Below are 16,215 nucleotides of genomic sequence, written 5' to 3'. Positions count from 1 at the left end.
ATGATGTCTCCAAGGTACGGACAACAGTCGAAAAAACGGAAAATAACAGAGCTGATTTGACTCTGTGTTTGAGAAAATGGCGGATTGCTTCCCGATGTGACGCCACGTTGCGACGTCATCGCTCCGAGAGCGAATATTAGAAAGGCGTTTAATTCGCCAAAATTCACCATTTAGAGTTCGGAAATCGGTTAAAAAAATATATGGTCTTTTTTCTGCAACATCAAGGTATATATTGACGCTTACATAGGTCTGGTGATAATGTTCCCCTTTAAAGTACTGATAAGAGTCTTCTTTTTCATTGGCGCAACCCACCTCCTCAGCTCTGCTACTCATCCCACAAATGCATGTTCCTTACAGATGGGACAGTATTTAAAAGGGTAATTAATACCAGGCATTGCGACAAGAGTTGGTGCCAAGAAGGATTGTTTCACAAAGACAATCGACCAAACACAAATGTCTTTACTTGTGTGCTTAGTTTATATTAATTCATTTTGGGGGGACTATAAATAGCATTGCAACTGGAGAAAACACTGTTCTGTCACTATGACGGTCTGAGTTGGGGTCACTGGGTCACAACTTAGCATCTGTTCGGTGACCTGCCGATTCTAAGACAGCAATAATTATGGATAGACTCACATCATCATGACCATACCCTCTTTATCAATGATGACACAGATTTTGTACGGTTCTATATTCAGGTCAGCCTAAATACTAAGAGACTAGTGGGCCAATATGTAACATATGTCCTCTACAAAAAACACACCTTACCTAACCCTATCGCCTGCTTCGCTGTATGACTTTCTCTGCAATTGCTTTGTCACACAACAGACATTACGCAGGCTGTAGAAAGGCAAGGTGTATAATTATTGAATTATCTTTCAAAAACGAAAATCATATTGGCAACATGATTAACTTAAGAAAATGCTAAAAAGGATTTGAGTCATACAGAAAATATATTTATAAATAGTCTTTGTGTGCAACATTGTTACTTTATAACACTTAGTAACACCAAGTAAGTAGAAATAACAGTGATTTAAAGTGTTGTAAATAAAAGACCTACAGTATATTTCTGTGCCACAAAGTCCAAAATCTATGTACATGCTTTAAAGGAGCCATATGTAATAATTTCATGTCAAGTCATCATTAAATGGCCCTGATATGTTCTTTTCGAATACCTTTGTAACTGATAACAGTAGTTCAGCTGGGATATGCTCATTTCAAAATTAGATTTAGAGCCCCAAAATCTTGTTATTGTTTTCATTTTGATGTCCCGCCCTCTAGCGTTTGAACAATTAGAAAGTCCACAAGTGTGTTACATCCAGGTTGCCAGTTACACAAGGCCATCTTTGTCTAGCTACTGCCACTGGTAAAGTTACTAAACATGTCAGACCTTAGTAAATCTAAAAGGCGTCGTTTCGATCCTCAATTTATTCATGACAAAGCCAGTAACAAAACATGGATTTCTATCAGAGAAGATTTTTTTCATCTGATGCCAAACTTGCTAATTTCCTCCTTGATAGGTAAGTAAGGCATTTACATTTTTTTATTATTACTTGTAATAAATGGAAATGGACATTTTGTACGTAAACTATATTGTCAAATACAGTCTATGATCTTCTCTAACAAAGCTCGTATGTTGGTGCAATGAATGCTTAGTGTGATGGTGCTTAGCTCCTAGTGTAATGCTTTTAGCATGCAAGCCCGGTCAATGACACATCGACATATAGGCGAAATATATGCTCGTTAGCCTGTATGTTGATGTGTATTCGAACTGACCTATGTGGATATTGGTGCCTATTTCGTTCTCTGCTGTTATGTTGAGGAAATGGGTTCAAACCCGGCTATCATGCCAATGTGAACTGTTTGGAGAAAGCCAAATCACATGACAAAATAATTCTTCATTCGTGTTTGCATATTGTGGACTATATGTACCAAGTTACAGTAAATGGCAATTTGAAACGTTTGAAACAGTAGCCTATAGCCATATCTTGGTAAGAGGTCTCCTCTCTACTTATTTTCACGAGTATAACCATTGCCAGCGTTGGTTGTAGTTTGTTTTAGTCTTTGTTTTCTGCTAGTACTGACAACCATATGATTGCCATTTGTTGTGATAGTGTATGCAGGCATGACGTACTTCTTCCTGAAAATAGCCTAATTGCTGTGTAAAATGTGTTGGCTATAGATGTGTTATTGACAAAACGCTTGTCTATTCAGCTATTATGGTCCCAGCATCTCAACCCTTATTAAGAGGCAGTGGAAGTTTGAAGTTCCTTGGAGTAGCCTAGTCGATCGAGACCTCAGTCAGGGAGAGGGGGAGGAAACTACAGAATTTTGACTGTGACTGCAGTACCATTTCTGGCCAGATTATTACATATGGCTCCTTTAAAGTTATTTGTAAACGCTGTGGAGACAAACCTTCAGGCATGACCCATCAAGTGTCCGTTTTTCTGATTGATGACCATCATTGTAAAATAGAAAAAAAATGTTTACCTTCTTCTGGACTTGTCCATTCCGAGTTTTCGCTCTTGATTTTGTTGACTTTGCACTGCAGGTCATATGAGAAACAATAAAAAAAAAAAAAAAAGGGAAGCTCAATCTGCAGCAAAATATTTGAAACATATTTAACAGTTTCATTATTAATCTGCTTTTTCTTCAATTAGTTTGCCCCTTTTATGACTGTTGGCACATTTTACAGGCATCCAAAGCTGTGGTTAGACTCATGTCTTGGCCTGGTTGCTATTCTAGTCAGACAATGCAGTAAAATGCCACCAATTAGACGAGCATTGTCCCGAATGCTCCCCTTGCAGATCTTTCGTGTCACTTTTCAGTATAACCTTTCCACACTTCAGAGTAGCAAGACAGTTGTAATTGTAACCCATATGTTATTTTACTCCTTTGAAAAAATATTAACGGAGATACTTATGTGAGGGAAATTATTTTCTAAAAAGGACTTGTCTCCAGTCTGAAATACAATGAGGCTCACTTCTTGCTTACTGTAGCCTATGAATACTTCATAGGTGACTACGCTCACCTCAATGGTCCCTTCAATTATAAATGTAATGACAGATCATTCTGCATTTGTCTGCTCACAAAAGCATGGAAATAAGCACATCAGATATCAGAGTTAAATCATTTATTAATACTATTGAACGCAATAAATTTAATGCATACAGTCTGCCAACCACCATTTCCCAGCAGACAGTACAGCATTTCGACGTTCAACAGTTATCTGTAAAAATGCATCGGCACATGAGCAACAGAGTCAGAAAGTATTAAGTTTTACAATAGTGTTTGATACTTTGTCCCTTATGTGTAGCTTAATAATATATTTTCTGAACACTCCTTTTATTGTATCTCAGATTGTGGAGGTGGAAATAGCGTGGGTCTTATTCTTTTCTCATGTATTACTTGTGGTCAAATGTTATTTTTCAGTTTTTGCAGTTCAACATCATGATCGACTAGAAAATACAATGTCTTTAGAAATTGTGTGTGAATGCCCCAACCATTGCCGAAGCTGAATTTAAAAGCTGAATGACTTCAGAATTAATTTTGAAAAAAGTTTGAATAAACAGTAGAAATATTTTGCTGAAGTGCAACTGAAATGCTAGTGGAATGTAGAATGAATGGTAGAAACAGTTTAACTGTGAAATGGTTTGAATCTTAAAGATCGAAAACTGTACTGAAACATACTATGATTATAGAATGATAAATTATGTAGTATTTATTCCAATTAAACAATTTTACTCAAATGTGTAAAATTGGCAAAAAAAAAGACCATTATTCACACAATCGTTTCGTCTCGTCTCGATTACTGCAACGTATTATTTTCGAGTCTCCCTATGTCTAGCATAAAAAAATTACAGTTAGTACAAAATGCGGCTGCTAGACTTTTGACAAGAACAAGACAATTGATCATATTACGCATATATTGGCTCACCTGCACTGGATTCCTCAGCACTTAAGATGAGACTTTAAGGTTTTACTACTTACGTATAAAATACTAAACGGTCTAGCTCCATCCTATCTCACTGATTGTATTGTACCATGTGTCACAGCCAGAAATCTGCATTCGAGGAACTCTGGCTTATTAGTGATTTCCATAGCCCAAAAAAAGTCTGCGGGCTTTAGAGCGTTTTCTATTCCGATAACAGTTACAAATGCTACCTCAGTACAAGCATTTAAGACTTATCTTAAAACTCATTTGTATACTCTAGTCTTTAAATAGACACCTTTTTAGACCAGTTGATCTGTCGTCTCCCTTTTCTGCTCTGCCCCCCTCTCCTGCGTGGAGAGGTTATCAGGTGACCACGGATCAGCCTCCACGGAGGACGTGCTAGCTGTTTCAAGTCGGGACCAAAGGTGGACCACTCCTCTGTGCATCAGTTGGTGAGGTCTCTGCGCTGCCGATTTGTACCCATTCAAGGTGATCCCCTGCTGACCTCAAAATGGACTGGTCTTTCACTTTATAAAGTTGGGACCCGGGGTGGACCACACCTTATGCATCAGTCGGTGACGTCTCGGCGCCCCGACTTATCTACATGCAAGAGGATGCCATGCTGGCCCTACTATGGACTTGACTCTCACATTATTAACTGTATCCACTCGGCATCCATTGCACCGGTCACCCACGGGGGAGAGAGTCCCCACATCTGCGGGTTTCACGTTGTTCCCATTGAGTTGAGTGTTTTCTTGCCCTGAAGTGGGATCTGAGCCGAGGATGTCATTGTGGCTTGTGCAGCCCTTTGAGACATTTGTGATCAAGGGCTATATAAGTAAACTTTGATTGATTTATTGATACTAAGATGCTAACATCAGCCATAAGTTGTTTTGACATCACAGGTACAAGACAGCCTACTTTCGAACCCTGAAAAGAACAGGAGGCAGGGTCTTGAGGAAACACCACCACAACAACTGTAACTAAGCCTATTACAGGTCGCACAGTCTACTAATTACGGCCTAAAAGTTTGGCTAACATCTGCCAAACAAAGCAACTGGTGCCACAAATCGCGATGTATAATGGCGGACGCGCCTACTGAGAGATCTCCAAGAGAAATCAGAAAGCACCTTAGAGAAATTGTAAGTGACTTCGAAAATGAGGTACCGTATTTTCCGCACTATTAGCCGCACCTAAAAACCACAAATTTACTCAAAAGCTGACAGTGCGGCTTTTAACCCGGTGCGCTTTATATATGGATTAATATTAAGATTCATTTTCATAAAGTTTCGGTCTCGCAACTACGGTAAACAGCCGCCATCTTTTTTCCCCGTAGAAGAGGAAGTGCTTCTTCTTCTACGCAAGCAACCGCCAAGGTAAGCACCCGCCCCCATAGAACAGGAAGCGCTTCTTCTTCTACTGTAAGCAACCACCCGCCCGCGTAGAAGAAGAAGAAGCGCGCGGATATTACGTTTCATTTCCTTTGTGTGTTTACATCTGTAAAGACCACAAAATGGCTCCTACTAAGCGACAGGTTTCCGGTTCATGAAAAGACGCAATCTCTCCATCCGCACACGGACTACTATTTCACAGCAACTGCCTAAAGACTTTCAAGAAAAGCTGGCTACTTTCCGTGCATATTGTAAAAACAAGATAGCTGAAAAAAAGATCCGGCCAGAGAACATTATCAACATGGACGAGGTTCCACTGACTTTTGATATTCCTGTGAACCGCACTGTGGATACAACGGGAGCACGTACGGTGAATATTCGCACCACAGGGAATGAGAAGTCATCCTTCACTGTGGTTCTAGCTTGCCATGCTAACGGCCAGAAACTTCCACCCATGGTGATATTCAAAAGGAAGACCTTGCCAAAAGAGACCTTTCCAGCCGGCGTCATCATAAAAGCTAACTCGAAGGGATGGATGGATGAAGAAAAGATGAGCGAGTGGTTAAGGTAAGTTTACGCGAAGAGGCCGGGTGGCTTTTTTCACGCAGCTCCGTCCATGTTGATATACGACTCCATGCGCGCCCACATCACGCTGGTTTTTAATATATTATTAAAGTTTGACTGACCTATCTGACTGTTTTTTTGACATTCCTTTAGCGCAGTTAGATGCGGCTTATAACACGGGGCGGCTTATAGGTGGACAAAGTTTTGAAATATGCCGTTCATTGAAGGCGCGGCTTATAACCCAGGGCGCCTTATGGTGCGGAAAATACGGTAATGACGCAAAGTTCAAAACCTAGCACCTGTGATGGTATGGGGGTGCATTAGTGCCCAAGGCATGGGTAACTTACACATCTGTGAAAGCACCATTAATGCTGAAAGGTACATACAGGTTTTGGAACAACATATGCTGCCATCTAAGCACCGTCTTTTTCATGGACGCCCCTGCTTATTTCAGCAAGACAATGCCAAGCCACATTCAGCACGTGTTACAACAGCATGGCTTCATAAAAAAAGAGTGCAGGTAATTTCCTGGCCCGCCTGCAGTCCAGACCTGTCTCCCATCGAAAACGTGTGCCGTATTATGAAGCGTAAAATACGACAGCGGAGACCCCGGACTCTTGAACGACTGAAGCTCTACATAAAACAAGAATGGGAAAGAATTTCACTTTCAAAACTTCAACAATTAGTTTCCTCAGTTCCCAATCGTTGTTAAAAGAAAAGGTGATGTAACACAGTGGTGAACATGCCCTTTCCCAACTACTTTGGCACGTGTTGCAGCCATGAAATTCTAAGTTAATTATTTGCAACATCAAATATCTTGTCTTTGTAGTGCATTCAATTGAATATGGGTTGAAAAGGATTTGCAAATCATTGTATTCCGTTTATATTTACATCTAACACAATTTCCCAACTTATATGGAAACAGGGTTTGTACATTGGTCATAATTTAAGTCCTCATGTGTCCAGGGACGTATTTCCTGAGTCTTTAAACATAATATAAGTTTCAAAAAATGTTTGTGATGCTAAAAAATATCGATGTAATCAAAGTAGTATCGACTAGATACGCTCCAGTACTTGGTATCATTACAGTGGATGTCAGGTGTAGATCCACTCATGGCCTTTGTTTACATTGTGACGCCGGTGAGCTATTGTATTCTCGTACGGTGTGTAGTGAAGCATGTGTATCTATACCTCGTCCTGCAGGGATGATACATGTAAGAAACGTACTTTATCTGTCGCCATGGAGGCGAGGATTAGTCATTTAGAAGTAGCTAAAACACTGCAGACTGTGGCTGGACGTTAGCCGCTAGCTAGCTAGCTATGTTTAAAAAAACCTCTTTCTGAAAGCGTTTCAGTGTTATAACTTCACCTTTATCGTTAGTTTTTAACAAAACGCGTCCATTCTCCCTTTAATGTCTGCACACTGTGTATGCTTGTAAGTACTCCGTGGTTGTGCGCTGCCGAACATGCTCCTCTGCTCGTAAAACCAGCAATAACACGACGTGACGACAACGGGGGCACGGGGGTGTGGGGGACCGGTACTTTCAGAGTTGGTATAGTACTGAATAGGGATGTCCCGATCCGATATTTGGATCGCATTGGCCGCCGATATTTGCAAAAAAATGCGTATCGGCAAGGCATGGGAAAATGCCGATCCAGATCAAAAAAAAAAAAACTACTGTCCGTGTTTTCCAACGCACCGATTTAAATATTACATTCCACTTTTTTGCTGCTCCCTAATTTCCTTTCCCCTTTTTCCAGCACACCTTCAACACATCCACAGGTCTGTGGATTCTCACGCAGTTGCTTTTAGTTGCTGGCATTCCACGACAGGCTCTTCTCACTCTTTCCTGTGTCTCCCTCTCACAGACAGCAAGCGCACCTTCCTACACACGTAAACGTCCTCTCCCAGCAGAGAGGTAGCAGCATGGCTAACGTTAGCTGTGATGCTAGCGCAGCCGTGCGAGCAACCTTCCCTCTAAGGTGCGCGCCTGTGCAATTGCGCACTGTTCAAGCGTCCTCTGCGCACGGCAAATCTATGCCACGCACAAAATCAAATAAAAAAATAAGCGCATAACAATTTTCGACACACGGACACGACAGAGAAAACAGTTTTCGTCATCATTGTTCAAATATTGTAACGTCTGTCGAGACGCTTATCTCCATTCGGTGCCACACGTCCACACCATCAAAATGCTGATGCAAACATTTCCACATCAACACGGTATGAAAAAAATAGTGATTTTTTAGTTGTGATTTCCTGCTCTGCATGAAAGTTTAAAAGTAGCATATATTAATGCAGTATGAAGAAGAATGTTTTAATGTAGACACATAGAATCATCATACTGCTGTGATTATATGCATCAAGTGTTCATTCAAAGCTAAGGCAAAATATCCACATATATAGGGTGCATCGCAATATGGCCTTAAAATATCGCAATATTAAAAAAAGGCCATATCGCCCAGCCCTAGTTCAGCGCCATTTCTGTTTGTCATGAATAATTTTGTCTATTTCGTGTTTATCCTTGAATAAACAGGTCAGTTTCTTGTTACCAACCATTGTGTATTATTCAAACTCCCCTAATTCAGCTGGCTAGTTGTTATCAAGAGTACTAAAACCCTTTTCAACATGATTCTGACAACTAAGTAGGCTAAATAACTTTAAACTTTAATACATGCTCGGATAGGCCAGTATCGGTCAGTATCGGTATCGGATCGGAAGTGCAAAAACAATATCGGATCGGAAGTGCAAAAACCTGGATCGGGACATCCCTAGTACTGAATAGGATTCATTAGTATCGCGGCACTATACTAGTGCTGGTATACCGTACAACCCCAGCGTGAATGCTTTTGAAGTATGCACATGGCTGTTTGGTGACGCTGGAAACTCGACCCAAGCCTACGACAATTTAAGAAGCGCTTCCAAGAACCACCGACAGACCTCTGCATAACATCCAACCCGGCGATTGGGTCCTCATCCGGAACCTGAGCCCAAAGAAGTTCAAGCTTGGACGTCAGTCAAGGTTGCGGAATGTGCTACATGGATCCACGCCACTCACTGCAAATGAATTCCACAGCTGACAGCAGTGCCGTGGGTCAAGTGCAAGGACTCATCCCACAAAATCCTGTGCAAGGAAGACTGCTGCACGGGCCCGGAGACAAGCACAGGAAAAGAACATTGTACGACAGTGCTATGTGAAGTGCTAGTATCCTCTCCAAGGTCAAAGAAGAGCGTGCCCTTTTGCACCACACAAATGACCTTGTTACAGGGCCAGAAGTAGACGAAGGATCGTGGCTTTAATGCGTCACACCGGCCAACGACACCGCCCAGTAAGCCCAGCCGCCCAACCACAAACTGTGTTCTCCTTCCAACTCTCACATCCCGCCGCTGTTACACACAAGTGGTACTGAAAGGACATGACTTGTAAATGTTTTCACTCTTGTTTTTACTGATTCCTTAGGAATCAAAGAGGGGAAATGTATTCAACATTTATATGCAATCCTTTAAACATTTATAAGTTGTTTTAGTCAGGAACGAACCTAACATACTGTGCCTTTAGTCTTTGAGTGAAACCTACCATATTGATGCTTGAGCCTTGAGAGAACTTCATGTACGAAATCCTTGACCGATAACCACAACACCACCATCACTGTTTAGTTCTCCAAAAATATAGACTGTTAAATTTAACATTCAAAGACTAGCATCAATACGAATGGCCCATTGAATCCTAAATAACACTGCACCAGCGCCACTTAAGCACTTTGTCCAGTTTACATCTGCTGTGACAACGACAAACACACGAGATTCCACCAGGGGGCGGTGTAGCGTACCCAGATGTAAAAGCTATTTTGCCACTATCAGCCTTTTCATATAAAGCAATAAAGGAATGGAACGACCGCACAACAAATTTGAAAAGTCTAACAGATTACTCTTCATTCACAATTGAAGTTAAAAAGTGGCTTTGGAGCAATCAAAGCTGCGCACACGGTCACTGAGGTGGGCACTATGATTGACACATCAACTTAATGTGCATTATATTTATCCTTGAGAGCATTTTGTTGTAAACTGTGAGGTGTGTCTGTTAAAATCATGGTTGTTTTTACAAATGATGACAGATGTGAACAAGAGCATGTATTGTATGTGTTATGATGGAAATTAGGTGTGGTTGTATTGTATAGTATGTGTCAATGAAAAGGCATTTTATGACTTTTCTTAATTTGATTAATATGATTTTATTGCATGATTTTTGTATCCCTTTAATTTAGGTAGCTAGGGACTGCAGATGGAAATTAGCTATGTAGTTATAATCTGGTACAGACCATATATGTCTTTGAGCTAAATGTTTATGTGCATTGTCCCTTCAAATAAAGACAAAACTAAACTAATGTACAATGCTTTAGTCTTTGAAGGTTATTCAAAGTCCCCGGCATCTGCTTAGTCATGTGTTGTGTCAAAGATGACTCCCTCCCTTCCGCTTGTGTTGTACAAAAAAATGACCAATTTGTCATTCAGGGCCCTTTCCTTTGTACCTGCTATGATTGCAAACTGTGCCTTTTGAGATGCTTGAGCTTTTCAAATAAATCAAAAGAAAGACAATTTTTGTTTAAATCCTTGAACAGGAAAATTTCCAATGCAGTGACAAAAAGCATAAGTTTGTTTGCAGTTGATTTTTGCTACTAATTCTAGTCTCATCTACATTCAGTTGTCCTTATGGTGTGAAGTTCATACTTTGTCTCATTATTTGGCTTTAAATGTCCCTGTTCAGCAATGTTTGCTAGCAATATCAAGGTTCAGTATGCTGTTGAGCCTATGAGAGATTTATTCATCTAGTTTATTAATACTATTAAGGATATTTTCTTGATGCTAACAAATGACACCGAAGACGCTATAATGTGGTCATCCGTGTCAAATAAAGCACACAAACTACTAAACTTTTAGTTTAAGAAAATCTACAACAAAAATACGATGGATTGGAACAACATTTATTACTAGGACTAAACATCACAGTTTATTTGCACAATCAGAGGTCTTAAGTAGTTATATTTAAGCATAGCAACCACAATAGGACACAAACTAATGCAATCTATTGTCCTTTATTTACGTTTACCGTATTTTCCGCACTATAAGCCGCCCCGGGTTATTAGCCGCACCTTCAATGAATGGCATATTTCAAAACTTTGATCACCTATAAGCCACCCCGGGTTATAAGCCGCGCCTACGCTGCGCTAAAGGGAATGTCATAAAAACAGTCAGATAGGTCAGTCAAACTTTAATAATATATTACAAACCAGCGTTCTAACAACTCTGTTCACCCCCAAAATGTAATGTGCAAATGTGCAGTCACAAAAATAGTAACACTCAAATTAGTGCAGAGCAATAGCAACATCAATAACTCAACGTTGCTCGAACGTTAATGTCACACAACACACAAAATAAACATTTAAAGCTCACTTTCTGAAATTATTCCTCATCCATAAATCCCTCGAATTCTTCTTCAGTGTCTGAATTAAAAAGTTGGGCGAATACGGCATCCAAAATGGCTGGCTCCGTCTCGTCGAAGTCATCAGAGTCAGTGTCGCTGTTGTTGTCCAGCAGTTCCGTGAATCCTGCCTTCCGGAAAGCTCGGACCACAGTTGAGACCGATATATCCGCTCAGGCATTTACAATCCACTGGCAGATGTTGGCGTATGTCGTCCGGCGCTGTCTCCCTGTCTTAGTGGCGCAGGTCATCTTGTTGCTTCCTCTACCTACGCACCATTGATTCATTTATGTTCAATTATCTCGCTGCTGCTCTATTTCCGTGTTCTACTGCGTGACTTATTGCCTTGAGTTTGAATTCTGCGTTGTACGCGTGTCTCTTAATAGGAGCCATTTTGTGGTCTTTACAGATGTAAACACACAAATGAAATGAAACGTAATATCCGCGCGCTTCTTCTTCTACGGGGGCGGGTGCTTACCTTGGTGGTTGCTTACAGTAGAAGAAGAAGCGCTTCCTCTTCTATGGGGGCGGGTGCTTACCTTGGCGGTTGCTTACCGTAGAAGAAGAAGCGCTTCCTCTTCTACGGGGAAAAAAGATGGCGGCTGTTTACCGTAGTTGCGAGACCTAAACTTTATGAAAATTAATCTTAATATTAATCCATATATAAAGAGCACCGGGTTATAAGCCGCACTGTCAGCTTTTGAGAAAATTTGTGGTTTTTAGGTGCGGCTAATAGTGCGGAAAATACGGTAGTTCTGCTTCCAAACACTACTAATATAGTACAGAAGCACAGAAAGTTTCGCAAACAAATCAAATGTTTAACCAACCATTTTACAAAGTGATTGCTGCAGACAAGCATGGGCCGATTGTATTCTACAAGATAGGGATATTTTTAAAAGCTAATCAATTTGACGCATTTTTGTTTTTCCTCCACTTTATTGCCTTTATGAACCACTTCTTTCGAAACTTAAAGAAAGGTCTTTCATATGTCTCGTATTTGAACAATTAGATCGCCAAAAAACAGAACAGCAATACGGCATTTTCTGCTCTATCAACTTTTTTCTTGTTGTGTATTTGGGATCTGCATGAGTCCCAAACATTTGAAATCAAACCATGAAGACATTACAGGGATAATTATAAAATAATCTTGCCTTTTTTCCTTCTTCTGCCAAAATGAGCCGTTAGAAATTTGCACAACTTGTGACATCACCGGATTATCCATATATGGTGTAAAATGGACTCAGTGTATCTCTCGCCCTTCCGCCATTATAGCCTGTGCAGTAGTCAATAAGCTCCTTCTTTTTTGCTATCCTCTTGTTGTGGTGCAGACTGTGTCGTGCAAGTACAAACCCTGTTTCCATTTGAGTTGGGAAATTGTGTTAGATGTAAATATAAACGGAATACAATGATTTGCAAATCAATTTCAACCCATATTCAGTTGAATATGCTACAAAGACAACATATTTGATGTTCAAACTGATAAACATTTTTTTTTTTTGCAAACAATCATTAACTTTAGAATTTGATGCTAGCAACACGTGACAAAGGATTTGGGAAAGGTGGCAATAAATACTGATAAAGTTGAGGAATGCTCATCAAACACTTATTTGGAACATCCCACAGGTGTGCAGGCTAATTGGGAACAGGTGGGTGCCATGATTGGGTATAAAAACAGCTTCCCAAAAAATGCTCAGTCTTTCACAAGAAAGGATGGGGCGAGGTACACCCCTTTGTCTACAACTGCGTGAGCAAATAGTCAAACAGTTTAAAAACAACGTTTCTAAAAGTGCAATTGCAAGAAATTTACGGTCCATAATATCATCAAAAGGTTCAGAGAATCTGGAGAAATCCTTCTACGTAAGCGGCATGGCCGAAAACCAACATTGAATGACCGTGACCTTCGATCCCTCAGACGGCACTGTATCAAAAACCGACATCAATCTCTAAAGGATATCACCACATGGGCTCAGGAACACTTCAGAAAACCACGGTCACTAAATACAGTTTGTCGCTACATCTGTAAGTGCAAGTTAAAGCTCTACTATGCAAAGCGAAAGCCATTTATCAACAACATCCAGAAACGCCGCCGGCTTCTCTGGGCCCGAGATCATCTAAGATGGACTCCTGCAAAGTGGAAAAGTGTTCTGTGGTCTGACGAGTCCACATTTCAAATTGTTTTTGGAAATATTCGACATCGTGTCATCCGGACCAAAGGGGAAGCGAACCATCCAGACTGTTATCAACGCAAAGTTCAAAAGCCAGCATCTGTGATGGTGTGGGGGTGCATTAGTGCCCAAGGCATGGGTAATTTACACATCTGTGAAGGCACCATTAATGCTGAAAGGTACATAAAGGTTTTGGAACAACATATGCTGCCATCTAAGCGCCGCCTTTTTCATGGACGCCCCTGGTTATTTCAGCAAGACAATGCCAAGCCACATTCAGCACGTGTAACAACAGTGTGGTTTCGTAAAAAAAAAGAGTGCGGGTACTTTCCTGGCCGGCCTGCAGTCCAGACCTGTCTCCCATCGAAAATGTGTGGCGCATTATGAAGCGTAAAATACGACAGCGAAGACCCCGGACTGTTGAATGACTGAAGCTCTACATAAAACAAGAATGGGAAATAATTCCACTTTCAAAGCTTCAATAATTAGTTTCCTCAGTTCCCAATCGTTTATTGAGTGTCGTTAAAAGCAAAGGTGATGTAACACAGTGGTGAACATGCCCTTTCCCAACTACTTTGTCACGTGTTGCAGCCATGAAATTCTAAGTTAATTATTATTTGTAAAAAATAAATAAAGTTTATGAGTTTGAACATCAAATATATTGTCTTTGTAGTGCATTTAATTGAATATGGGTTGAAAAGGATTTGCAAATCATTGTATTCCGTTTATATTTACATCTAACACAATTTCCCAACTCATATGGAAACGGGGTTTGTACATGCATCTTCAGCTGTTGCAATTTCTAATACAAAGTAGCATATAGTTTTAACTAATGTGTCAGTAGACTTGCTATGAAAGCGCTAAAAATGACAAAAGATGGCAGGGAGAAGATAGTCGAAGCTAACAGAAAATAATTGAGAAGCAGTGGTCTAGTGGGACAAGTGAAAGTTAAGTATTTTATAAATGATTTAATGTTTCTGTGCGGCGTGAAAGAAAATGAGTCACGGACCGGTTACGTGTACATTAGAATCATTACAGGCAGTCATGGACCATGTTCTCCCACAGAGTCAGCCGTGGCGCCCTGGGCTGGAAACTGTTTATTTTATTTTATTTATTTATTTTTTATTCTTACATCGGAGGAGGAAAATATAGGACGCTATTTAATAGAGATGTCCGATAATATCGGACTGCCGATATCGGCCGATAAATACTTTAAAATGTAATATCAAAAATTATCGGTATCAGTTTCAAAAAGTAAAATGTATGACTTTTTTAAAACGCTGCTGTACGGAGTGGTACACAGACATAGGGAGAAGTACAGAGCAGTTGCGTCTCTCAGTCATACTTGCCAGCCCTCCCAATTTTCCCGGGAGACTCCCGAATTTCAGTGCCCCTCCCGAAAATCTCCCGGGGCAACCATTCTCACGAATTTCTCCCGATTTCCACCCAGACAACAATATTGGGGCCGTGCTTTAAAGGCACTGCCTTTGCGTGCCGGCCCAATCACGTAATATCTACGGCTTTTCACACACACAAGTGAATGCCATACATACTTGGTCAACAGCCATACAGGTCACACTGAGGGTGGCCGTATAAACAACTTTAACACTATTACAAATATGCGCCACACTGTGAACCCACACCAAACAAGAATGACAAACACATTTCGGGAGAACATCCGCACCGTAACACAACATAAAACACAACAGAACAAATACCCAGAACCCCTTGCAGCACTAACTATTCCGGGATGCTACAATATACACCCCCCCGCTACCCTCTACCCTCCGCCCAACTCAACCCCGCCCACCTCAACCTCCTCATGCTCTCAGTGAGAGCATGTCACAAATTCCAAGCTGCTGTTTTGAGGCATGTTAAAAAAAAAAATGCACTTTGTGACTTCAATAATAAATATGGCAGTGCCATGTTGGCATTTTTTTCCATAACTTGAGTTGATTTATTTTGGAAAACCTTGTTACATTATTTAATGCATCCAGCAGGGCATCACAACAAAATTAGGCATAATAATGTGTTAATCGGTATCGGTTGATATCGGAATCGGTAATTAAGAGTTGGACAATATCGGAATATCGGCAAAAAAGCCATTATGTGAGATCTCTACTATTTAATCTAAACAAAGTCAAGTTGACTAAGACGATGACACAATTAACTGACAATTTAGTTAAGCATAAAAAAAACAAAGTTTGACAGTAACAAAATCCAACCATATTTAAGTTTGTCTTGTCGATAGGTGGGCCAAAGGTTAGGTGGGATTTACCCTGGATAACCTTAGCCGGTTTAGTGTAAAAGGGCCCTGAAAATGCGCGGTTTTTGCTTGGTGGTGAGAAAGAATTTGCCATCAATCCCAAGCAGGTGCTCGGCATTGTCGGGATTGGCGCCTATGGTTATTGACAAAGTACCAGCAGGTGCCCCCCCCTGAAAAAAATTGAATGCCCCCCACCCCTGAATTTTTTTTCTCTTCCTGCAGTTGGGTCTGATTACAGGTACCCTTTGAAATAAATCTTGTTCCTCAAAAAACCCTATTCTGCATTGCAATTTCTGATTATGATCATCACCAACAAATTAAAGGCAAAACCAGAAATCATGGATGGGAAATTTTAAGTATGTAAATATTATCTCCAGCCCAATTTGATTGATTGATTGATTGACTTTAATGAAAA

The 16,215-nt window shown here is 40.6% G+C and overlaps 1 protein-coding gene across 5 annotated transcripts in view; it reads right to left on the bottom strand.

Annotated features, from left to right (window-relative positions):
• The window catches only part of LOC133612619 (DNA topoisomerase I, mitochondrial), a 70,320-nt gene that overhangs the window by 53,480 nt on the left and 625 nt on the right, over positions 1-16,215 (bottom strand). For 4 of the 5 annotated variants that reach the window (XM_061970201.2, XM_061970200.2, XM_061970199.2 and 1 more), the window contains exon 3: positions 2,491-2,545. The exons of the other annotated variant lie outside the window; for it this stretch is intronic. In XM_061970201.2, the coding sequence (XP_061826185.1) occupies positions 2,491-2,545 (55 nt within the window). The remainder of the gene's footprint in view (positions 1-2,490; positions 2,546-16,215) is intronic. 5 annotated transcript variants of the gene reach the window in all.

This window comes from Nerophis lumbriciformis, linkage group LG10 (genome assembly GCF_033978685.3).
Source record: "Nerophis lumbriciformis linkage group LG10, RoL_Nlum_v2.1, whole genome shotgun sequence".
Taxonomy (NCBI): domain Eukaryota; kingdom Metazoa; phylum Chordata; class Actinopteri; order Syngnathiformes; family Syngnathidae; genus Nerophis; species Nerophis lumbriciformis.
This window is presented reverse-complemented; position numbering and strand designations above follow the sequence as displayed.